This window comes from Salminus brasiliensis, chromosome 9 (assembly GCF_030463535.1).
Source record: "Salminus brasiliensis chromosome 9, fSalBra1.hap2, whole genome shotgun sequence".
In the NCBI taxonomy this organism is placed as follows: Eukaryota; Metazoa; Chordata; class Actinopteri; order Characiformes; family Bryconidae; genus Salminus; species Salminus brasiliensis.
This window is the reverse complement of record NC_132886.1, coordinates 9980270-10004267: the sequence shown is the minus strand read 5'-3', so window position 1 is coordinate 10004267 and position 23998 is coordinate 9980270. Positions and strand designations below refer to the sequence as shown.

General features: G+C 42.1%; 1 protein-coding gene and 1 long non-coding RNA gene across 3 annotated transcripts; one reads left to right on the top strand and one right to left on the bottom strand.

Annotated features, from left to right (window-relative positions):
• Window positions 1–1924: 1924 nt before the first annotated feature.
• prkd4 (protein kinase D4) lies at window positions 1925–22471 on the bottom strand. Of its 2 annotated transcripts, none has more exons than XM_072687354.1 (19): window positions 22297–22471; window positions 21683–21843; window positions 15581–15719; window positions 15277–15408; window positions 13613–13767; window positions 13027–13228; window positions 12262–12339; window positions 11282–11414; window positions 9653–9776; window positions 9461–9538; window positions 8098–8311; window positions 7660–7688; window positions 6819–6891; window positions 6403–6509; window positions 6121–6282; window positions 5206–5304; window positions 4218–4485; window positions 3197–3282; window positions 1925–2240 (listed from the first exon to the last, which is right to left on the bottom strand). In XM_072687354.1, exons 1-19 carry the CDS (start codon window positions 22361–22363, stop codon window positions 2076–2078), a joined length of 2472 nt encoding a protein of 823 aa, XP_072543455.1. In that variant the 5' UTR covers window positions 22364–22471; the 3' UTR covers window positions 1925–2075. The 2 variants fall into 2 exon arrangements, with proteins under 2 accessions (XP_072543455.1, XP_072543456.1); XM_072687355.1 differs by lacking the exon at window positions 22297–22471 and adding an exon at window positions 22217–22250.
• Window positions 3126–4611, top strand: LOC140562009 (uncharacterized). The gene is made up of 2 exons (XR_011980120.1): window positions 3126–3262; window positions 4225–4611. It is a non-coding gene; the product is annotated as an uncharacterized lncRNA (long non-coding RNA).
• Window positions 22472–23998: the final 1527 nt, after the last annotated feature.

Sequence of the window (23998 nt, the reverse complement as noted above, 5' to 3'; positions counted from 1 at the left end):
TTAATACATTTAATAAGATGAAAAAAAAGTAATAATACAAATTTAAATGAATAAAAGTTTCTTTTAAGTTTCTTTCCTGCGCATTCTCAAATTATAACATTTTTACATACAGTGCTCCAGTACCTGCCTTATGAAAACACTTTTATTACTGTGTATTTCTAGCTTATATATTTCTATATATTATTATTATATATTTCTTAATTTTCTGTATTTTATTTTGCATATAATTTGATGTGACAGAAGCAGAATCTCTTATTGAGATATGTGAGGAATTACATATACATATAAGGAATTTTTTTTACATGTTTCCAATTTTAACCAACAGCTTGGCCTCACTGCTTCACATGTGCTACTTTAAAAATGATAATTTTTTATATTTAAAAACATGTAATGCGATATTCTCAACCTGTGTTTTAGGGAGGAATCTGTTACAGTGCTTCAGTGTTAAACTATAGCTCATACCCAGACAAAGCTATTATTCCCAAAAGTTCATTCAGCCTTTTTTTAAAAAGAGGTTTCATAAAGTTTGCATGGTAAGATAATCAGCACACTGATGCTAATCTTTCTGAGGGCGGGTGTGTTCTGACTGACAGGCCCCTCTCATTCTCCCCCTTCCTTAAACCACCTCCAAGCAGTGAGTTGAAGCTGTCAAAGGTGTACTTAAAAAGCAAAAAGTTATTATTATTATTATTATTATTATTAGATATTAATCATTAGCTCACCCCAATTTGAACACTTCCCACACCCTAGCTAGGACCCCATCACACAATGCCAGCCTGTGCTTCCTTCACATGAAGCCAGCCGACCTGAATCGGTCACTAAAGGCACCGTCATTAGACAGCAATGCGCTATACGTCTCAAAGGGAAGAGAGAAAGGGCGATCTTACATTACCCATCCAGAGAGAGTAATGCCACTTGCGCACTATGAGCCTCCAGGCCATCCCTGTGAACTGAACTGCCAACTCCTGATTACAGAGCCATGGGTTTGAGAGCTGTGCCACTCCGGCCTGACACTGATGGAAGTTCTCTTGCAACCCGCCTCAGACCAGCTGCACACCCTCCAGCTGCCTGCCTCTCATTACCAACTACATTGAAGTTTACATGAACTCTATCTCTAACTGCTGCTGTTCATATTACTATTATTCCTACCATTAATCATCTTTACTCTCATCACTCTTACCATCACTACTATCAACTACATCAGTACACCTGAGCATAACTGCAGATTTGTGGTGGTGTGGTCCCTTTTTACCAATAAATTATAAACAGTTTTGACCGGAGGAGGATGGGGATCCCTCACGAGTCCTGGTTCCTCCCCAGGTTTCTTCCTCCAGCTCTGAGAGAGTTTTTCCTTGCCATTTTGTTTTTATTACTGGACTCCTGTGAAGCTGCTTTGTGGAAACAGTTGTAAAAAATCGCTATAGAAATAAATTAGATTTGAATATGCCAGCTTTCTGGCTACCGAGTGATGATGAGCTGGCTGGTGAGCTTATCGGCTCATTGACCGTTAACACTTACTGAGGTCTTGAAAGAACATCAGACAGTGTTAGAAAGTCTATAACTGCAGCAGTGATGGATGTTGTGATATGTTTGATGCTGTAAAAAAAATAAATATCATCACCAAGTAAAAGTTATTAATTTGGGCCTGCTCTGGAGCACCCGCTTAACATCATCAAGTGGTACTTCTCCTCACTGCACGGCCTCTGCAGGTAATCTTTGGTATTTCACAAAAGTGGTTCTTCCCATTAATGACACTGTGTCTGATTAAGATTAACAGCCTAACACCCTCCAGTTCTTACTCTGGTAGATTCTTAATGTTCTACAAGATTTCACTACAGTCCTGAAGGACACTCAGTATAAGACTGCCAGCTTAAGGCTTCCGGATCATATCTGCATGGAATAAAATGAAAATCTAATCTCCAGAACTGTATTTTTTTATTAAAAGAACAATCAGGTGCAGATACAGTATATACACACACAACATGAAAGGGCACTGGAGCTGTTTTTTTGTTTGTTTGTTTTTTTTACATTTTTTTACAATATACAAATTTGAAGTTTACAGTTAAACTGTGAAACTACATGTCCTGTTCTTCACAGAGCTCTTCCGCTAGATGTGAGGGGAAAGGAAGTCCTTTCTCCAGAGCGTGGCGTCTCCAATGCTCATCATCAGACTCATGAGTGAGGTACCGGCGGCCCATCCTCTGCTCAAACTCACGCAGATCACACCACAGCTGGAAGTTCTGGAGAGACATATTTAAGGAGACAGTGGTGAGAATGATGGTAATATGACATTTTGACCCTTTAAACTGGAATCTACTTCACATGCTGGAAACACATTACAGGCAAAACAAGCATAAATCAAGCGTAAATTAAAAAGTACATACAATTGACAATAAACTATTACCTATTAACAATATGCACATCATACATATCGCCACTGTAAATATCTTCATTTTTGTGTTTTTTTTTCTTTCCATTTTTACATTGATGTGAATCTGGCAGCTGTTCTTTCCATTGTGTAATACTTTCATGATGAGTAATAGAAATGCTCCAAATTGACTGGGAATAAAATCGTTTAACACATTAAAGGTAAGAAGGCTTTTTGCTTCTGCTGTAAAGTTGCTATTTTGGAAATACAAGTTTTTTGCATGACCGTGACGATACACACACATGTGAGAAGGTGTTAGGCAACAGTATGTAAAGCTTTTCATCAAGACAGCGGGCTTATCTATGTTCCAGTTTCCAGTTCCCCTCCAACACCTAGTTTATCCACTCAGACCTTCATAACAGGTAATCGGCTGAGCTGCAGGTGGAACTGAACAGCAGTTCACAGCAGAAGTCAGCAAACCTAAACCTGTGCTGATCAGAAACCTCAGACTCGGACCTCAGACTACAGGGCTGGATTTATCTCTCTGCTTTTCTCTGTGCAGAACCACTCAGAGATAAACAGTTTCAAACTATTTTCTAAGCTGCCAGAGACTCTTTCACAGTGCTGTACGCCCAGTGTTGTTGCTACTGTGGCATGCTAATGTCTCCTTGGGGATCAATAAAGTACATCTATCAAAGTCAGGCTGAGCTGCTGTCAGCCAGCCTTTCCTCCCTCCCACAGTTTTGGTGCAGAACAGCCACTAAATTCACTGTGTTTGATTTCACAAAGAAACAGACAACACAGCAGGAGACTGACTGCTAAACATACCTGGAGCCAAGGATGTCCCATAGCTTTACCCACGCTGAACCTGCGCCGGACCACCACTTGCAGCAGGTTGTTAATCAAACTCACCGCTGAGAGAGAGAGAGAGAGAGAGAGATAGACGTTGGGTTAAAACAAGCAATTTGCCCAACAATAGTCATTTTATGCCAAGAAATGACCTTTTCTGGTGTTCTAGTGCGCCCCCTAGAGGTAAGAAATTAAGATCTGACTCCTCAGTTGATGTTAATGCTCCTATTGGTACCCCTGGCAATGTACAGTAGAAAAGCCTCTGACTGGCTGCTTTCTACCCTGCCTCGCCTCCACAGGCTTGTTATTGACTCTCTATCAGGCATTTTTTCTATTGTGTTAAGTGGGTGTGAGTACCGCTGATACTTAAGGTGGATTTGCTCTTTAACGAAAGTAAAAAACAAATTTTAATTATAAATAAATCATTTTCTTAACTATACTTAATAATGTGTCTAATATCTTATAATCCAGTCTGACTCCCCTCCCTGGGCAATCAGCTTCCAGTCCCTTTAAAACACTGCAGCCAAGTCACTTTCTGTGTGTGTGTGTGTGTGTGTGTGTAGTGGTACACACTCTGGAGCGATATCTTTTGTTGTTGGTGTACTGGTGTGAAATAACTGGTTTATTGTGGGTGAACGAGCTGTGATTGGGGTTTGGATAGTGTGTGTGTGTATATTAACATACTGCTGGTTTAAAAACAGAGAAAGGGTTGCGGTTCTCCCGCTGGTAAAACAGAGAGTTTCAATAAGAGTTTTATGAAGGATCAGATATTATGGTCTGTTTTTATGTTCCACTGTAAAATATCTTATCTGCTATATCTTGTTAGCCACATATTAGCCATGAAGCTTCTGTAAACTTGCCTTGGCTGATTGACATTTAGTATTTATTTTAATATTAAAATATAAATATAAACATTTAAGGTGAAATAGTTTTAACAGAGCTGCCAAACCAAGAAGTCCCATCACATCCATTAAACTCTGAAACTCTCTGTCTCTCTTACCCTCCAGGGAGATGAGTGACCATGGCTGTCGGGGGAACATGAAGGCCGCGTTGGTGATCTGCTGGTGAATGTCCTCGTCTTCGTTAAAGGGAAACGTTCCACTCAGGCTCACGTACAGGATCACCCCCACCGCCCACATGTCCAGAGAGCGGTTGTAGCCATGGCTACTGATGACCTCTGGAGCCAGGTACGCAGGGGTCCCCACTACTGACCGCCGGAAAGATTTCTCACCGATGATGCGGGCGAAGCCGAAGTCACACAGCTTCACCTGGAGTACAGAAAGTATGTAAGGCTGTTAGACTGCTGAATGTAGGTTTGGTGTGGGTGTGTTTGTTTGAATGCTGCCTCTGGCTGCTTTATATCTGTTGACACACAATAAAAGACTTGTAATGTATTGATTTAAATAGTCAAGATGTAGCTGAACTTTACTGAGCTGAGGGTGCAGGGCCCTAAAATCTAGCTGCAGAAAGCTACAAGAGAAGTGGCTGATGTAGGGCAGAGGTCAGTTTCCAGCCCTGGATTTCGCTTTGGCTGAATTTTAAAGAAACAGTTACTGTAACTGACCAGCCACATAGTGTCACACCAACCAGAGATTACAAAATCCAGGACTAGATACTGAATTCCAGATCCAGATCCAGATTTGAAGACCTCTGGTGTAGGGTAATGGGTACCAACACCACCTTCTCAAAGGCAGAGTAAGGTTAGATTCCTTGACTGGGTAAGCACACCACACTGCACCAATAAGAGTCCCAGGGCAAGTTATTCTTTACAGACTCCTACAACGTGATCTCCCTATTCACTTTTAGAGCCTACACCCAATCACTGAGTAACGCTTTTATGATTTTTATGCTACCACAACTTATTGATGGGCACACAGTGCAGATGTAAACAGAATGTGATTGATCAAAATCTGGACTTTTGGACTGAGCTCCAGCACTTTAGAAACTGGTCTTGGAGTAGTCGGAGTAAGAGGTGATCAGAGACAGACCTGTGGGAATGAGTCTGGAGAAGCGAGCAGTACGTTCTCAGGTTTGAGGTCACAGTGAGCGATGTGCTTCATGTGCAAGTACCGCAGAGCCTCCAGAATCTACAGCAAAGAGACATACAGTTACATCAGCACTGAGCACAGGGCGTCAACAAGCAAGGAGACAAAGAGGGAGGATGGACAACTACAGTGCAAATCATATGATGATACGCTATTGTTGTTAAGGTTTCCCAGCTCTAAAGCTCAGCAGATGTTAGTAGAAGTGGCTGGATTCCCAAAAGCTTTCTTAAGAGAAAACCTATGAAGTATCTTAGGAAAAACACTAAGAAACAATTGTAATTGTTTTCTTAAGACTTTTTTGTTGTTTTCTTATGTAGCTGTTTGTAACATAGACCATCATGCTGCATTTCACAGGTTATCATTAAAGGACGCAAGATTTCATTATTCAGTTAAAAAAAAATGAAATAAAATGGCATCAAACCAAGCATTTAAATAACATAATAAACAAGAACTTGAATAAGGGTGAAGGAAACCTCCAAGGCACAATTGATTGCCTTGCTTAGCCTAAAGCTGCCAGCAGCATTGCGCTTCTGAGGATCTTGTGGCTTGTTTTCTGGATTTGACTGAGCTTAAAAACCTCAGTTTCTCACAGGATATGACAGAATATTTAGCCACATGTCAATTTGCACAAGATGAAGGGTAACCTGAGGTTATTTTTACAGTAACAGGTAAAAGGCGACAGAATCTTTGCCGACTTGAGAGGCCAAATTCTATCCAGTGCCCAAAACTAATGGTCAAAATGGTGAACTGAAGAACAGTCAGAAACTGTGGTCATTCTAAACACAGTCAGAGGTTCATAGAGTTGCTCCAATATAACACATGGCTTGCAGGAGTCACCAAAGAGGAGTTCTCAGTTACCTGCATAACCAAAAAACGGGTAATGCGTTCAGGCAGTCGGCCATTCTCATTGGACAGAATCATCTCCAGCATGTCGCTATGGAGCTTCTCCATGACGACAAAAGTGCGCTCAGCTGTCTCAAACATGCCCTCGAGTAAAATGACCCCAGGATGGGACAGATTCTGGACAAACACACACACACACACACACACACACACACACACACACAAGCAAAAAAAGTGTTACTTAACATCATCTAACACTATTTATACAGCAGCAGTAAAAGAGTGTATCCAACAAACCTGGAGTATGGAGACCTCGTTTCTGCTCTGTCTCTCCTGCTTGGCAGGGAAGCGGGTTTTATCGATGACTTTAATGGCGACTGGACGGCTTGTCTGCCTGTGTGTACCTTCACACAAACAAAAAGCTTTGTAAGACCTTTTTCACACACACTATAAACATAATGTGCTTATTTGCTCAGTAAAACACTGATTTTAGAATAAATACTAATAACATTCCTACAGAAAGCAGTGATTTTACACCACATGTTTATTAAAACATCCCCAAAGCTCTCCTCATGGAGTCTGGTATCATTTAGAGCTCTCTTCAAACCCCTGGTTTGATAAATCAGTGCTTAATGGTGTTAAATCTGGTGAGCTGCTGATGGAATTGTACATATCTCTACTGAGGCTTTGAATAAAGAAGCAGCACAGCTTACCCCCATAAACCACTCCGAATTGGCCCGATCCCAACACCTCATCAGAGAAAATCTGATACAGGGCACTTACATCCTGAGAACAAAAAATACAAGCAGGCAAACATGAAAACCAAAAATACACTTTCAATAAGTTTCTATCTTTGTATATCATCACTGACTCGCAAAAAAAGGCATATCTCCAAAATGCCAATTTTACAGAAGAAGGAACATAACTTTCAATGGAAGTCAATGTAAAAAGATTTTATTTCTTGTCATTTTGGAGCAATTCTCTTTCATTTTAGCCAATGTTCTCCCCAATTTAGCTGAGCCAATTAACCCACCCATTTACTAGATCTGCCCCTTAGGCATTACAATGCTCCCAACACTAGCAGGATGAGGACAAGCACATCAATGCAACATCACTAGGCAGCTGACGCCCTCTGAGGAAAGCATCGGATTTCCAGAGCAACAGACACCTGTGTCAGACAGGATCACAAAGGGAGTGATGAGGGAAGAGAGCAACATCCACCCACCCAAAGAGGGCATGGCCAATTGTGCTCTCTCTGGCTCTGGCTGCTGATGGCAAAGCAGCATGACCCGGGATTCAAACTTGCAACCCTCGGGCTGTAGTGTCAGGGTCTTAGTCTGCATTTTGGAGCATTTTTTATTGGTCCGTTCATCCTGAAATTTTGATACAATGTAAAGAACGACTGCCAGATTTAAATTATGTCAAAAAGTGAAAAAGGACAAAACTAGATAAAGAAGGTTTTTGGGGGACAGTCTAAAGAACACATTGTCTTGCCTACAGTTCAAGTTACAGACACAAATTCTACAGTGCTCCCCACACAGGTACAGTACTCACCCGAGTTTCTCCACCAACTTTCATGTCATCTACAAAACAAGCATATAAAAATGTGAATTTCTGAAACCTTCCATGGATAATTATTTATTTAGGAACATTTTTGAAATTCTCTATAACACAGTGGGATATCTGATGCTCAACATAGCAACATCATTTAGCTATTTGACCACAGCTTCAGGATGTTAATGCTTCACTGACTGTAATAGAGAAAATAGTGCCTCTGTAATTGCCACTCCGGGCTGCTGCTGCACTATGTAACTTTGGTGAAGCTGTGTAACGCTGCCTAACCTTGTCATATGTACAGCTGCCCGTACATTTGTATTTACGGAAGTGGAAGTGTAAAAGTGAATTACACTCCCCAGCTGTAGGGGGAGCCAAAGAGCAAAATCATTCTTGCAAAGGACTGCTTTAAAAAGCAAATATTTATCAAGTCTTAACCTGCTGATTCTGTCCCAGTGTGGACGGCGTCCTCCAACGGCATTAGAGCTAGTCTTATGGCAGCCTCCCAGGACGGTCCTTCTAAGTCTGCAAACACACAGTAGACCAGAGAACCCGTCACCAGCTCAAATGAATGCCCGCTTTCGCTCGGCGTGAGTGGAACAGTCAGCTGGCCCTGTCCTCGGACCTGCAGCACTTCAGACAGAGGCAGCTCCTACAGAGACCACAGGAGGGTCAGTATAGCTTAAAGGAATAGTTTGGCAAAAAATTTAATAACCATTATTTATCCTAACCTAGCTGAAGTCAATCAGACAAGACTAGTGTGCTGTCTGATGTGTGCTTTTCCGGGCTAACGTTGCTAACAAACACAAAATTATTTTAGACTTTACTATATAAAGACCCTGTTAAAACTGGGATGGTTACTCACTTCCTTAATAGTCAGAAATGTGGGGAGGTTTACTTTTGTTTACAGACTAGAGTAAGTCATACCATGGGCTAAACCACAGGGGTTTGTCCAAGAGAAACAAGCAAAGATCTGGATGTCATTTGGGCGTACTGAGATGTTATTGAGATATTGGGGCTTGTATGTTGGTTTGACACAAGAGATAACACCACTACCTGCCAGTGAGCTACTGTACCGTGTTGGAGACTGGGGTTCAATTCCAGGTCTGGGTGACTGTGCTGCGCTACACCAATCCTTGCCTAAAGTCCTTGGGCAAGACTCCTAACTCCAGCTCTGGATAAGAGTGTCAGCTAAATACCATAAATATAACTATAAATGTATTTTGATGAAATTAGTGACAGTCCAAGTCCAGTGTTTGTCAGCAAAGTTAGCCTAGCATCTCCTGTTCTGAACTAAAGCACTTTAGATGATAAACATTTCTTGGCTAATTGACTAATCTGGGGCAAGTGGCAAACCATGTTAATTTAATTTCTTGCCAAACTATTCCTCTAACACAGCTGAATACATTGTAAACACTGAATACATGTAAAATAAACATATTATACAGCTTATTAACCTATATACAGCTTATGGACACCCAACACGTCTTATGAAATCCCCATTACAGGACATGAAAATATTAGTGCTTACAAGCCTCTTACTACCTATCTTCTAAATGCCTTATTGTACTTTAGGAGCAACTTAATACAGATTATGACATATCTGATACTTTAAAACAACTTATAAAGTTGCATAAATATAGCAGCTTATGAAGCCCTAACACACAGCATTTACTTTATTGTGCTTACATTAAGAAATATGGATGTATTAATTAATGTAGGTGCCATAATGATGCAGAATTATACTATAATTATAATAAAATATGAATTAATAAGTACAAAATGGTCAAATCTGGAGCACCTTGTAGTACTTGCTGCTGTTCTCGCTCTGGTACAGTGTGATGCTTTTCACGTCTAGAATCCAGTAGTGCCTTTTCCTCTGTGAGGCAAAAGTGCATTCACGGTCATGAACATGTCCTGTCAAACCAGTGTGTATTATTCAGAGAGAATCTCATGTGTGTGTCTGTGTGTGTGTCAGTCAGCGTTTACTCACCAGTGTATCTTCATTGGTATGGTGCCGCAGCCAGCCCTGCTTCAGTATTCCACTGGATCTCCTCTTGGTGTGCCTGACTGATTGGACCACTCTCATGAGGGGAATATTACTGCTGAAACACGGCCTGAACAAGATAAGGAGGTAAAGAGGAGGAGCAGAATAGTGGACAAAAATATAATAATCATTAGAATAAAAAAGCAACTGGTTGAGCCATCAAGAGATGGCGGTTTACTTAATGTGATATGAGAATAATGAACATACCGTATCTACATTCATGTCCAACAGCTACATTTAGCATGATAAGGAAACGTGCAGTAGAAGCTGTTGTGATTGGTGTGGTGGTGAGGATGTTTTGTGTAGTTATACCGTGGATAATCCTCGAACAGCATCTCCATCAGCATGTGACATTTGTACACCTCCACACTGGCTATTGTTTATAGTTATTAGACTAGATTTGTCATTATCCATTATGTAGGGCCTTAGAGTGTCAAACTGTATTTTCCTTGGCAAAGTTCAATAAAGATTTCAGAGGGTTCGGTACATGAAGCTGACGAACTGTAAACCTCAAACACTGTGGTTCCTCCTTACAGCATAACCAAACCCCACAAAACTGTTACATAACAGTCTGATTAAATAAATTTAATCCCACAAACCCAGCCCACTAGCGAAAGCCCTAGTCAGAGCTGGTGAAAACAGTAAACCGTGACAGCAACTTCAGGAGAATATGATGTTGCTGATACAGGAAAGCAGCTCATCACCTTCAGACTCTGCTAAGTATAGGAATCCAGGTTGCTATGTGAACCTGGCCTCATAACCAGCTTTTCCTGCGCCACTGTCCACAGAAGGGGAGCTCAAACTCGGCACGTAAAAAAAGCTAAAGCAGGGATATGCTTAAGGCTAAAAGCTACCATCTCTTTTCTCCATCATCAGCTCCCTTAAAAACAAACTGGAGGGCCTCAGGTGAACCACACTGGAGCTAAACACACATCAGAAAGGAAGGTACCAGCCCATTTGTTTTGTTTACTGGTAACACTCAAGAACTCCAAACCAGCAGAAGTAAGTGGGGGGCTAAGCTAACCTATCTATGATCTCTTCAGCTTGCTAACAGCACATCGTACTAAGGGGACACGATGAGAGGACAGCAACACTATCTGGTAAGATTCTGGAATAACTACAGTGTTTTTGTTACAATAGTAAAGATATGCTATAATATATACAGTTCTGTGAGCTGTTGTAGGGACGTTTTTGTTTTTTCACAGGTCCCCCATGAAGGCAAAATTTGCATGTTTCATTCAAATAACAGGGTTGTACGTAGGTAAATAACAGGGTTGTAAATAATCTTGTTAAATAACATGAGCACTCATCGCCCCCAACTAAAGTCACACACTTGCTATTTAAACATCCCAGCACAACTCCAATAAATGCATTAATGCACCGTTACATAATAAAAACGTCACTTTTAGCCATATGTTCAATTAATTCGGTACATGTCTTCAGATTTAAGCACAGAAAAACTGGATGTAGAATGCAGAATAATCTATTATAACACTGTTTATGCATACAATAATACAATAATACAATAGCAGTACAGAATAATTTCTTTGCTGCTGTACAGTATGTGCTGGTTACCCGATAGGAGGTGGTGGTGGCGGCTCCTCAATCAGATGCGGGGGGCCTTTAAAGTGATACTCTTCATAAATGGCATTCACTGCTTCTATAGCAATGTCCTCCTCAGACTCGACCTCCTGACTCATACTGCTTTCTGAATGGGGCAGATGGAAGAACGAATAACACATGATTTATTGCTATAGCCTGGTTAAGTAGATTCTCAGCTTGTAGTGCAGCATGAGGGCCGCTCTGGCCGTCTGGCACTGTGGGTGCGATGTGATGAAGTTCAGCCATTCTCAGCAAGAACTACAGCTGCTTGGCAACACTTTAACCACTGCAGTGTAATTCTATTCAGACAAAAGCAGTTTGTGCCATACAGAGAGACTGATACAGTCTTACTATAAAAAACAACTTTCCCTTAAGAGTAGAGGCTGTGACTGAGGACAAACTGGAGACAAACTCCCTTTAATACCTATTAGTACATATATGTGTGTGTTGGCAAAATGTTTGTGGACACCCTTCTAATGAATGGTTTAGATACTTTAAGTTGCACCCATTGCGGACACCGATGTGCAAATGCCCACAAACAGCTTTTCTAGTCCCTCTAGATAAGTACTGTAAACAGAATAGGACTATCTGGAGCAGATAAACATAAACCTGTTGGCACTATGCCTAATGCCTGGTGCAAGTATGAAATCTATAAAGCCCCCAGCATTGAGCTGTGGAGCAGTGGAAAAATGTTCTCTGAAATGATGGTGCTGGTTCATCCAGTACTTTTAGGATGAGTTGGAGATTATGTGGGGAGATGGTCATTCAACACATCCTGACCTCACTAACGCTCATGTTGATAAATGTAATGAAATCATTGCAATGCTCTATAAAATAAAGTAGAAAACCTTTCCTGGACAGTAAAGAGCAGAATAAACTCTTTTTATTACCCTTGATTTTGGAAGAAACAATGAATAAGCAGGTGTCCCAATACTTTTGTCAATATAGTGTACCTTCTCCATTGGCTCTCTCTCCTCTGCAATCAGGTGGAACCTGAGACTCACAGCGCCGGTGACAGTTAAACTTGCAGTCTGTAAACAGAATGTTAAAAGGGACGTGAGCAAAGTACCTCACAACACACATCTAACACTTAGGGAGGACTCCAGAGGCCAGGACTCCAGAGGCCAGGACTCCAGAGGCCAGGACTCCAGAGGCCTATAGTTGTTTATTGATGTCTTGTGTTGGTTTGCAGAAGAACTCAATTTACAGGTACAATATATAGGTTACAGTGTATGAACCACAGATCCCAACAGATTCACAAGCCAAAAGATTCAAAGTAGTGTAATTCTGTGTTGTTGGGCGTTAAATGCGAAGAGAAACCTATAGAGTTAAAATTGTTCAGTGGTGGCGAAGGGAAGCAGAACTCTCAAGTGCTTTAAAAGCTACATCACAGAATGTTACTACAAGCAAAAACGCCTTATGCCAGACACATAGTTTTCATGATACGTTTGAGATAGAGAATACAATAGATATTCCTTTGTTGAATTAGGCCAGTTTTTAAAAGGTGAATATTTATGCAATCACTTATTTTACATTTGATATTTTTATCAAATCATCCTACATGGAATTGTGCATGACATCGTTTTGAAGCTCTATCAACAAATGATGTGTAAATCATCCACGATACAGAGGGCAGCAGAGTTCCTCATTGCACTCGGCCCTCTCTTTCCTAATCCATATAAGCCCTTTAATCTGCAAACGTGAAGGTTTTCACTCACCAGAGCACTGAAGGCCTTGGCGGAAGAGGCCCTTGAGCAGCTTGTGGCAGTATTGGCACATGGTGGGCTTGTGGTAGGTGTGAATGTGAAAGGTGTGCGGTACCAGTGGCCTGCTTCCTCTGCCTCCTTCACACACTCCTAACCAAACCGGCCTGTCCGCCCAGGACGGCGGCCGAGACCGAGAGGGCTTAGACAGACTGATCTACATGGGAGGAAACAAGAGGAGAGTGAAGATTGGTTAGCATAGGAGAGGGAGAGAAGTAATGCAGTGGGGGAAAGCTGTAGTAACTGTGCTGAATGGTCAAAACAACAGGCGGACTTCTCTTTAACTCCAACATTGGTTGGTTTTCAGACTTTAACATTTTATTTTATTTTTTTTTAAACTGCATGATGCTAATTGGTGGGGTCTAAGCTTCCATTACTTGCCAGCTACAGTACCCTCTTAGATCCAGTGCAAAACTACCCAAGTAAGTCTCTGAGATCAAACATGCCAAAGCAGGCCAACTACACTTAGGTTAGGTAGAGAACTCAAAAGTCATTTTTTCACCAAGCTACTTCTCTAACTTCAGAAACGCAGTGGTAGTACCTCTTCCAGGCTGCCTCCGGTGTGGTTGGAGAGGGAGGTAGCACGAGGTCGAGCAGGGGGGAACAGAGACAGGCTCGGGCCACAGGGCCTGGACACACGTGAGCAGTCACTTGGCAACGTCAAAGCACAGCGTTTATGGAAATCTAAACCACAACCTAGTGAAAGGGGGAAAAAGAGAGAGAGAGAAACAGAAATTTTTAGTACAGAAATTTACTACAGAAATTTTTTAGAATTCCCACCCTGTGCTGGAAAAAGATGAAGTAGACATTCCTGTCAAGTGTTTTGGGCAGTGACTTTTTTTTGTTGTTGTTTTGGCTCTGGACACAAGTCCGTTATTTCATGAATTCAAGGTTATGTTTGTTCATATCTACTGATTTGCATATTTCAGGTGCAGTACATGGACAAAAGTATTGGGACAGCTCATTCATACTGGATCATTGCTGTAAGGCTTTGAGTGCATTCAGCTACAAGAGCATCAGTGAGGTCAGGATGTTGGATGATTACCACCCCACCTCATCCCTTAACTCCCTAACTCGTGCCAAAAGTACTGGATGGAGCACCACCATCATTCCAGAGGACACAGTTTCACTGCTCCACAGCTCAATGCTGGGGGCTTAATGCCCCTTTAGCATACACCTGGCATTAGACATGGTGTCAACAGGCTCATGTTTGCCAGCACTATTCTATTGGCAATACTTCTCCACAGGGACTAGAAAAGCTGTGTGTGCATTTGCACATCTGTGTCAGCAATGGGTGTAACTTAAAGTAGTAATAATGCATTTATTAGAAAAAGGTGTCCACAAATGTTTGGACGCAGAGTGTACTGTATTAGGTGTTTTAGCTGTTGTACAGTGTTTAAAAGACTTAGTAAAAGCAAATGACTTGATAGAGCACAGCAGCAGACTGCCCCTCCAGGAAAGCCCCTCGAACAGATCACGAACACAATCCAGGATGTAGGTAAATAGGACTACCAGAAAGACAGCAATACACCAGCTTAACCTCAAGAATATTACCGCAAGATTTACACTGATAAGATGTCAAAGGCGCCACAAAGCCATTGATCACGACAGTTCAATTTGGGAATATGTTCTTAAATGAATTTTCTCTAACAGCCAATATAAAAATCAATAATTGCACTGAAGCAGACCCTATAGACTTTAAAACATGTGACTATTGACAAAGACTTTAACCCCTTAAATGGGCAGGCTGGTCAAATGTAGCGGGACGCTCTGGAGCAGCCACACATGAGTCTACAGCCACCATAGCCAGTGCTGTCCGGTAGATAGAGGGGTATAAAGCCCTGCAGCACTGGGCTGTGGACCAGTGGAACTGACCTATCTAGAGTGCTCTGGGGTGCATGGAGCTTCAGCCAGTACCTCTGGGATAAGTTTAAGTGGCAGTTCTGATTTATAACTAATCATCATCATTATCAGTACCTGACCTCAATAATGCGGTCGTGGCTGAATGCCATCGAATCCCCACAGCAATGTTCCAAAATCTTGTGTAAGGTTATTGCAGAAGAGTAGAGGCTGTTTCTACAGCTCAGGTGTCTACAAACCTTTGTAGGTATGGTGATTTATGATTTATTTATTTTGACTTGGCTCATAGCTCTTCAGATGTGTACATTGTGTGTGTGTGTGTGTGTGTGTGTGGGAGTGAGTTACCTTCACATTTTAAGCCCTGCCGGACGAGCCCCCACAACATCTCCCCACAGTGGTGACAAAACGTAGGTGTGCGATATGACTGGACCACCAAGGAATGAGGGCGGAACTTCACCTCAGTTACTGAAGCAGAAGCTGGAAGCAGGGAGTTGATTGACAGATATCAGAGGTAAACTGACACTGACAGCAGTGTTGATCATCAGGGGGGGTAGTGTAATGTGTGAGATTCAGGGTGCAGGTGTGTCTGTGTGTGCTTTTACATAAACGTATGAATAATATAAGCGTATGTGTGTGTCCGTGTACTGACCAGCGAGTACCACCTCCACCAGGTCTCCGTCATGCAGGTAGTGTTGGTCTGTGAGTCGGTATAAAACCTGCTCCGAGCTGGGGTCATGCCTGAACAGCAGCAGCTTCTCACCAACACCTATTACACTCCAGTCTGGAGCCTGGACCACCAGAGAGAAACACGCATTACTTATTCACTAAATGGACAAAAGTATTTGGACACACTCATTCTCTCAAAAGTATCATGGACCTGCTCATTCATTGTTTCTTGTGAAATCAAGGGTATTTAAAAGAGCTTATCCTGCTTTTGGTGGATGAACTGTCTCTACTGTCAGTGGCTTTCTACTAGAATTTGGAGGACTACTGTAAGAATTTGATTGCATTCAGCGACAGGTGTGTTCGTGAGGTCAGGATGTTAGATGATCACCACCCCACTTCAATGATGTCAGACATGGCTGTTCTCGATGTTCTCTACACGCCTCCTCATTCTTGATATGCACACACCTTTTGTCTACTGCTAGCCCCCAGGGCTGTGGTTATGCTAATCAGATTGAGTCTTATTGGAAACAATAAGTTTCCAGTAACTTATTGGAATATTCTGGGCCAGAGCGATACTGTAATTTCTAAATTCTATATTTTAAAAAGACTATATACAAAGTATCTGTCAATATTTTAGAATAAATTTTAAATCCCTTAAATCTTTAACCCCTTAAATGGGTGGGTGGGTCCGGGCTCCCATTCTCACTCCTACATTTACTGAGTAACTCAGTTGTCAGTTGTTCTATTATTTAGTTCCTACACTTTCAACTCCAGTTGTTACTAAATAATTTGCCTTAACCCCTTAAAGTAAAGTACAGTAAAGAAAGTAAAACAAACTTCTATTACTATATATGTCAGCATGCATTTTACACGGCTCAGCATTCAGTGACTAGGACTCACTGCAGGAAGTCAAAATGTATGTCAGACGGTACTCCGAAAGCTTCTTGAGAAAATGCCAAGAGTGTGTATAGCTACACCAAGGCACAGAGAGACTTGAAGAATGGAAAACTTCACTGTTAAAGCAACAAAGGAGTCGCAACACTTTTTGATTCCCTGGTCGATCTGCATGACTTCTGAGCACAAACAGGATCCATTTTTGCCACTTCTTGGTAGAATCATGGTAATTTCAGTCACAACAGCAAACTAAAATCTCAAACTGAAGCATCACAGAAATGCCATACGACATGTACTTCACTGGCAGTAATCCAGACACTGCTGAATTTCCCAGTATTTATTGACTTCTGCTCACACAAGTTCCCGGGACTTAACCCCTTCCCGTTTAAACCCTGGTAAATACCCAGGTAAAAGTGCACGTGGGAAAGGAGCTTCATATCTGCCCTGTTATCAGGAGATTGTGAATCTTTAGAATGCTTTGACCAAAAATAAGGAGGTAATTAGTGGTGGGTTATTTGCATTTGGCCTCACTAAGCGCTCTTATAAACAAACGTCTTCTTAAAACCTACTTCCACATTTTCATGAGGATTCTGAAATTCACCAGTGTTTTCTTATTTAGGATCATGAATCTAATGTAGACCTTTGGTTAGGACTTTTTATTAGAAGTTATATCCCTTCTAATGAATACATTCAGCTACTTTAAGTTGCAACCATTGCTGCCACAGCATGCCCAGTCACTGTTGAGAAATACTGCAAATAGACTAGGACTCTAGCAGCAGAATAAGAGCAGATACACATGAACATATTGGCTAATACCAGACGTGGCCTAGAGTGTTATAAAGCCCCCCCAGCAGTGGAAGAACTGTGTTCTCTGGAATGATGGTTGGTGCTCTATCCAATACTTTTGGGATGAGTTGGGAAGGCGATTATCCAACAGCCTGGACTTACGTTCTTGTCGATGAACGCAATCAAATCCTTACAGCAATGCTCTGAAATCTAGTAGAAAGCCTGCTTCACTGGACAGTAGAGACAGTTACTCCAACAAAAGCAGGATCAACTCTTTAATACCCTTGATTTCAGAAGAAACAATGAATGTAGCAGGTGTCCCAATACTTTTGTCTATTAGGTGTATTTTTGCCAATATGAGTAAAAAAATGTCTTCTATCTTGCCATATTAGCAAATATTATCGGTCAGACTCTAGAAGCTAAACAATGAATCCAACAAAAGTAATAAAAAAATAACACTGCAGTTTAAGCGGTTCAAGAGGAAGGGGTTCTGAGAGATAGCCAGACCATTTTACAGAGTTCTCAAACATTCAGACGCACAGACTCTCACATATTCAGCATATCATTTCAACATAATCACAACTATAACTGTAACCTTTCAGCCACACGCGTGCATGCGTACACACACACACACACACACACACACACACACACACACACACACACACACACACACACACACACACACACACACACACACACACACAGCTCAGCCCAGCTCAGCTCAGCTCAGATGGATCAGATAGGCAACAGGCTTTGATCTGTGCTACAGTGGACCGAAACAGCAGACTGGGGTGTAAGCAGGTCAGAGAGTGTGTACAGGGTGCTGTGCTGCGAGCCTGCTGGAGGAGGAGAGACACACAGGCCTTTAAATGTCAAATGAAGAGGAAATGACTCAAAAGCAAACAGAGAGAGAAAGAGACTGACAGACAAAAGAAAGGGAGGGAGAGAGAGAGAGAGAGAGAGGGAGGGAGGGAGGGTGTCGTAGCCTGGAGGAGGATTACCTTCCCTACTTCACTCCACTCTTCTAGAATAATTAAAAAATGGTCAAATGAATGTGTATAAAACCAAAAAAAAAAAAAAGAAAAAAAAGAAAAAAAGAATGATGTCAGCCAAGGCATGAGGCATCATCGGCCTTGGCCCACATTTGGTTTGCCATGCTGTGAAGGGCCGGATGGGTCTACAACCTTCAGTGCTTCACTGTGCTGGTTTGGTAGACAAAAACATTCAGGGCCTCACTCACATCCTCAACATCTTTCTAAGAATCTTCTTCAATTTGTTCTTGAGAAATGTTTGATGGAGGGTGTTTTTCTTCATTGTCTTGATTGTGATATGTCTAGGTTTTAACTTTGGACCCTAAAACTCCAATGAATTTCAGGATCTTTGAGAGAACTATGTTAGTAGGTTTTGGGAAGAAACTGCTGAATAAGGCTCAACACTTTAAAACTGCAGAAGTCAAGTGTTTATACATAGCTCCATAAGCCCCGCCAATACAACAGGATGTCCTGGAGCAACCACACAGGACCCTCAAGTCACCGTGCATAATGTCTGCTAGAAGAGCATACAGCCTCCCAGCACTGGGCTGTCAAGCAGTGGGACTGCACTATGGAATACCTCTGAGATGAGTTGGAGTGACGCCTGTGATGCAGAACTGATCAGCCAACATCAGTACCTGACCTCGCTAGTGCTCTTGTGGCTGAATGCAATCAAATCCTCACAACAATGCTCTAACATGTAGCGCAAAGGGTGGAGGCTGTTACTGCAATTCTTTCAGAGTAAACTCTGAATGAGAAGGTGTCTACAAACCTCTGGACAACATTTGGTCAACATCTGAAAGCTCATCTACACTTTGCTACGTAATCAAATGTATCTGTATAGCGCTTTTTACAACCAATGTCACAAAGCAGCTCTTCACAGCCCTTTACAAGAGTTCACCAATACAGAAAACATTAATAAAATAAATCAAAATCAAGAGAAAGCCAAGCGCAACAGTAGCAAAGACAAACTCCCTCAGAGCAGGAGGAAGAAATCTTTGGCTGAACCAAGGCTCAGTAAAAATGACTGGTAATAGTCACCGTTCCACATAAGACTGATGATCTGCTCAGGTGTGCTGATAAAGTCATAATATGGGATTACTAATATAATCATAGTGGAGATTGATAAGAATAATGAAAGTAAGGAAGATGGTTAGTGGCAGTAACAATAGTAATGGAGTAATGGAGGTAATTATCTGCCCAAAATGTCTTTTCTTGAACAAATCACACATTTAAACACTTTCATAGGAAGCATGTGTGTGACAATGCCACCCTTGAAGCTTGGGAAGGCTGCCAGCCACACCTGAGCCAGGTAATCAACAGAGGAAATCTGAGGGCCTCTGTGGCAAAAACAGACGTTTAAACCGTAGTGAAAAGCCTGCAATGATTCTATTAGCAGATAGTGGACTCAATTTCGTTGCATTATCTTGATTTCCATCAGCGTCTGTGGAACCCAGTCTAAACAGCTATAACAAAAAGAGTGGAATACTGTTTTCACACAGAGTGCAGCATGTTAATCAGCAAAGACACGGTGCAGTTGTGTGTCCAGAATAAAACCATGTCTGTAAACATGAGCACCACTACTGAGTAGAATTAATGAACATTAACCTTACTGATAGGTTGGTTTCTGGCTGGAATACAACACACAGAGCATAACACAAGCCTATAGGTTTAAAAGAAAAGGAGGTCTAGCAGAAGCTTATGACTGCCTGTTGGTAAAAATGTCAAATTAGCCCATAATGGCCTCCTACACAGGTGTACGTGCATTTGTGCTGGTGTCCAGTTGTGGAACGCATGCTGAAGATGAAGCACAGAGCAGAGAAGAGAAGGTAGTGTGTGTAAGAGTGTGTGTGAGAGTGTGTGTGAGAGTGGAGGAGAGGCACTTGTGGTTGGAAAGTTAGCTACAAAGACTTCAAACCACACTGGTCATGCTGAGAGCAGCAGTCGACACTTACTTATGCATACTGTGCGGATGTGTGTGTGTGTGTGTGTGTGTGTGTGTGTGTGTGTGTGTGTGTGTATGCGTTATGCATAAAGTAACGTTTTGTGAATTATAAGTCATAGTGACGACAGGCCAGGCCAGCACTTGTCTTTAGAGGGTGTCTAATACAGGTTATGGGGTCTAATCCCAGCACCATCTTGTTTGACCAATAGCATAGTGATGTACTCATCTAAAGGAGGCGGTTTAAACACACTGATCTCAGAGTACATTCAAGTTCTACTTGGGCGGTGTTGGTAGATAGACAATATAATAATGGCAGCATGAAATTGGGTCTTAACCCAGCAGCAGCTTTCATTCCAGCCAACCCAGCAGGATGAATGACACCACAGTGCACACAAGTCAAGTGACCCGACCACAGAGGCTAGAACCTGTATATATGGTTGCGTGTTATATAAAGTGGAATGAAATGGGGGCAGCTGTGGCCTTCAGAAAATGATCAGGATCCAGAAGGTCAAAGGTTCAATACCCTGGACTGCCGGGGAGTGAAGAAATAGCACTTTCTCCTCCCACACCATTCACAGCTGAGGTGCCCTTGAGCAAGGCACAACCTGGGAGCTGAGGTGGCTGCCCACAACTCCAGTTGTGCCCATATTCACCAGTGTGCGTTCACTACTGATGGAGATTCAATTCCATTTATTCCATCAAACCTCTGAAGCTAAATTCTTTTTTAAGAAAAAAAGAGGGGGGGCCTTTGGCCTGAGTGGTCCATGGGTCACCTGGTTTAAATACCAGTCATGCTGCTAGCCATCGGCAGTCTGGGCCCTGAGAGAGCTTAAAAAAAGGGCTCTTTATGTATCAAGCCACACCAAATTGCCATCAGGTCGAGAGAGCACAACTGTCTGTGTTCTTTCCGTGAGTAGATGGTGCTCTCTTTTCCCGCAATGTTAGCTGGTGTGGCAGAGCTGGGAACCCGGCACCTTTCTCAAAGTGTGCCGGCTGCCCGGCAATGCGGCATGAGTGTCGGTTTGAAAAGAGCTGGTGGCTGGTTTCACATCCTTACCCTCCTAGTGTCGGGAGCATTGCTAGCGCTAGGGGGGGGGAGCTACGGACAGATCCCAACTGGGAGAAAAACTATATAAAAATAAATAAAAAATAAAAAAAAAAAAAAAGGAAGCTGTTCCATGATGCTGCTATCAGGCTACAACTGTGGCGCCACATTTAATAAAGATTTAATTTTTAATAAATGATATGTCAAAAGCCATAAATCTCCAAAACCCATGATACAGACAGCAAAAAAAAAAAAAAAAAAGATCAATTTAGTAATTAATGGTCATAATAAAAAAGCTCCTCAAATAAGGAGCAAGGTCAAAAACAACACTGAGAGTCTTGTGTGATGTCCTGGACACTTTCAAGAAGCGTAGACTCGTACCTTCTTCTCGATGATGTCCGCTGCTATTTTCTTAGCACTTCTGAAGCTCAGTCGGCCCTCTGGAATCTTCACTCCCTCTTTGAACAGGCCGATCTGGAATCGGACGCAGATGGGTCCATGAGGAACTGACTCTGTCCCCATGGACATCTCAGAGAAAGATGCTACAAAAGATAAGAGACAAGCAGCTTAATTCTGAGTGATCTTCAGAAGTTATCATCAGGTCTTCCTTTAACGCATTCAGGCTGTGGAAAGACTGAATAGACCAAAGGTAAATGCCAGCGTAGACAGTCAGACGGTGCTGTGATACAGAGACTTAAAAATAGCCAGAATATGCCATGAGGTAATAAGAATGAGGTCTCTGGTAGGGCTGGGTTTGAGAAGCATGCGTCAACCAAATCTCTATTCAAAGAAATACCTTCTGGCCTGCCGATTTACTATCAGCAGGGTCCTGTGGCTCGTAGGCCAACAAACAGAGGCAGTGTGTAGAACAGCTGACACACACAGAGGAAGGCACTACTGACAGAAGAGACTTACTGAAGCGTGAGGCATCCCAGATGCGTGCAAAGGCTGGAGTATGCAAAAGGCACTGCAAAGCCAGAAGAAGGAGCACTTACTAGAAATGCCGGAGTCCAGCGAGTCCAGCTCCACCCTCGCAGGCTGGTGGTTTACACCGGCAGCCATTTTCTCTCACCTTGGCAGGGGAGAAGTAACACCTCTCTGCAGCTTGTTTTCTTTCTGCTGCTTCTCATCTCACACTGGCTTCCTTTGGTGAGGTGCATTTAGCTAATGAGACACTGGCAACAGAGACAGGAAACTCACTCACTCGCTCGCTCGCTGTCACACACAGACCACTTTTTTTTTTCTCTGTGACATGTAGGCCTTTTCATCCACCCATTAGGTTTTGTTTGTTTTCAAACTCACAGACATACGGAGCATCGAGATCTCTATATTTTCCAGAATGGGCGGCCCCAGGGAAATCTCTGCCCTTTGTTTAAAGGGGATTTTCAGATGCTCTTCATAACTCAAACATAAAAAAGTAAAAAATGAAAGTACGTACAAGTAGACTGCGCTGAAACCCATTTGGATTTCTTCACAGTGACGGTGACTGGAACCTGGGGTTGCAAATAAAGCCAGTTTATTTAGAGCTTAAAATCACCAGATGTTGCAGAGGGTAAAACATGCTTCCTTATGGGACACTGCCCTGTCTGTACCACCTACCAGGCACCTACAGAAGTGCCTGTGCACCAGTCTAAACGTAAAGGCCCTCGGAGATGTAGCTTTTAAGACACTGAACTCCTGTCGCCACTAGAGAACAATTCTGACTCCAAAGGTTTCTCTTGAAGGACATGTTTCACACCAACGCTGGATGACTTGTCATGACTCAACTACACAGACAGTTTGAGAGACTGATCCCTTTACTCTTAATAATGGAGGTGCTACACCTTTCTGTTCGAGTACACCGTCATTACATTCTTTAAGCCTGTAAAGCTTCTTCACACATGGTCCTTCTATGGCATCGCTCAGAGAACCTTCTGTAGCACCACAGAGTGGATGGGGATCAGTGAGAGCATAAGGATTCTGCATAAATGTATGTACACTGATCAGCCATAACATTTGTACCACCTGCCTTTATTAAAGAGTAGGTCCCTCTTGTGCCGCTGCAACAGATCTGACCCTTCGAGGCGTGGACTCTGAAGACCTGTGAAGGCGTCCTGTGGTATCTGGCACAGAGAAGTTAGCAGCAGACTCCTGTAAGTCCTGTAAGTTGCGAGGTGGGGCCTGCGAGAATCGAATCAATGAGTGTTAGGTGCCCAACACCCTGTGGTCAGTTCACTGGTTGTCCTTTTTTGGATCGCTTTTGGTAAGTACTGACCGCTGCATACCTATCACAAAAAAAAAAACAAACAAAAAAAAAAAACACAAGACCGTCCTGATGTTTTGGAGATGTTCTGACCCAGTCATCTAGCCATTAGGTCTCTTATGCTACTTCTACCGCCTGCTGATTATTTATCCCACACCTTGACAGATGCCACTGTTGATAAAGTTAGTCTACAGATATAATAATAATAATAATTATTATTATTATTATAAAATATAGTAATCTAATAATAATCTCATGATAATGTTTTTTACCTTATTTGTGATAATGGTACGGCTGATTGCTGTATCCAAACTACCTGTCAAATGTTTGAAGACACCTACTTTTTCAAAGCAATTAACAAATGAACATGTTTTCTTTTAATATAATAAAAAATATATAAAATAAAAATCAGGGCAGAGCTTGTGTTTAGTGTTACAAAACATATTCAGTATTAA

Coding starts and splice junctions, on each gene's coding strand:
- prkd4 (XM_072687354.1), bottom strand. CDS start 22,363: ATGGCTGCCGGTGTAAACCACCAGCCTGCGAGGGTGGAGCTGGACTCG. Junction 11,415..12,261: donor AGAGAGAGCCAATGGAGAAG/GTACACTATATT, acceptor TGCCCCATTCAG/AAAGCAGTATGAGTCAGGAG. Junction 8,312..9,460: donor ACAGCAGCAAGTACTACAAG/GTGCTCCAGATT, acceptor TGGTCTCTGTAG/GAGCTGCCTCTGTCTGAAGT.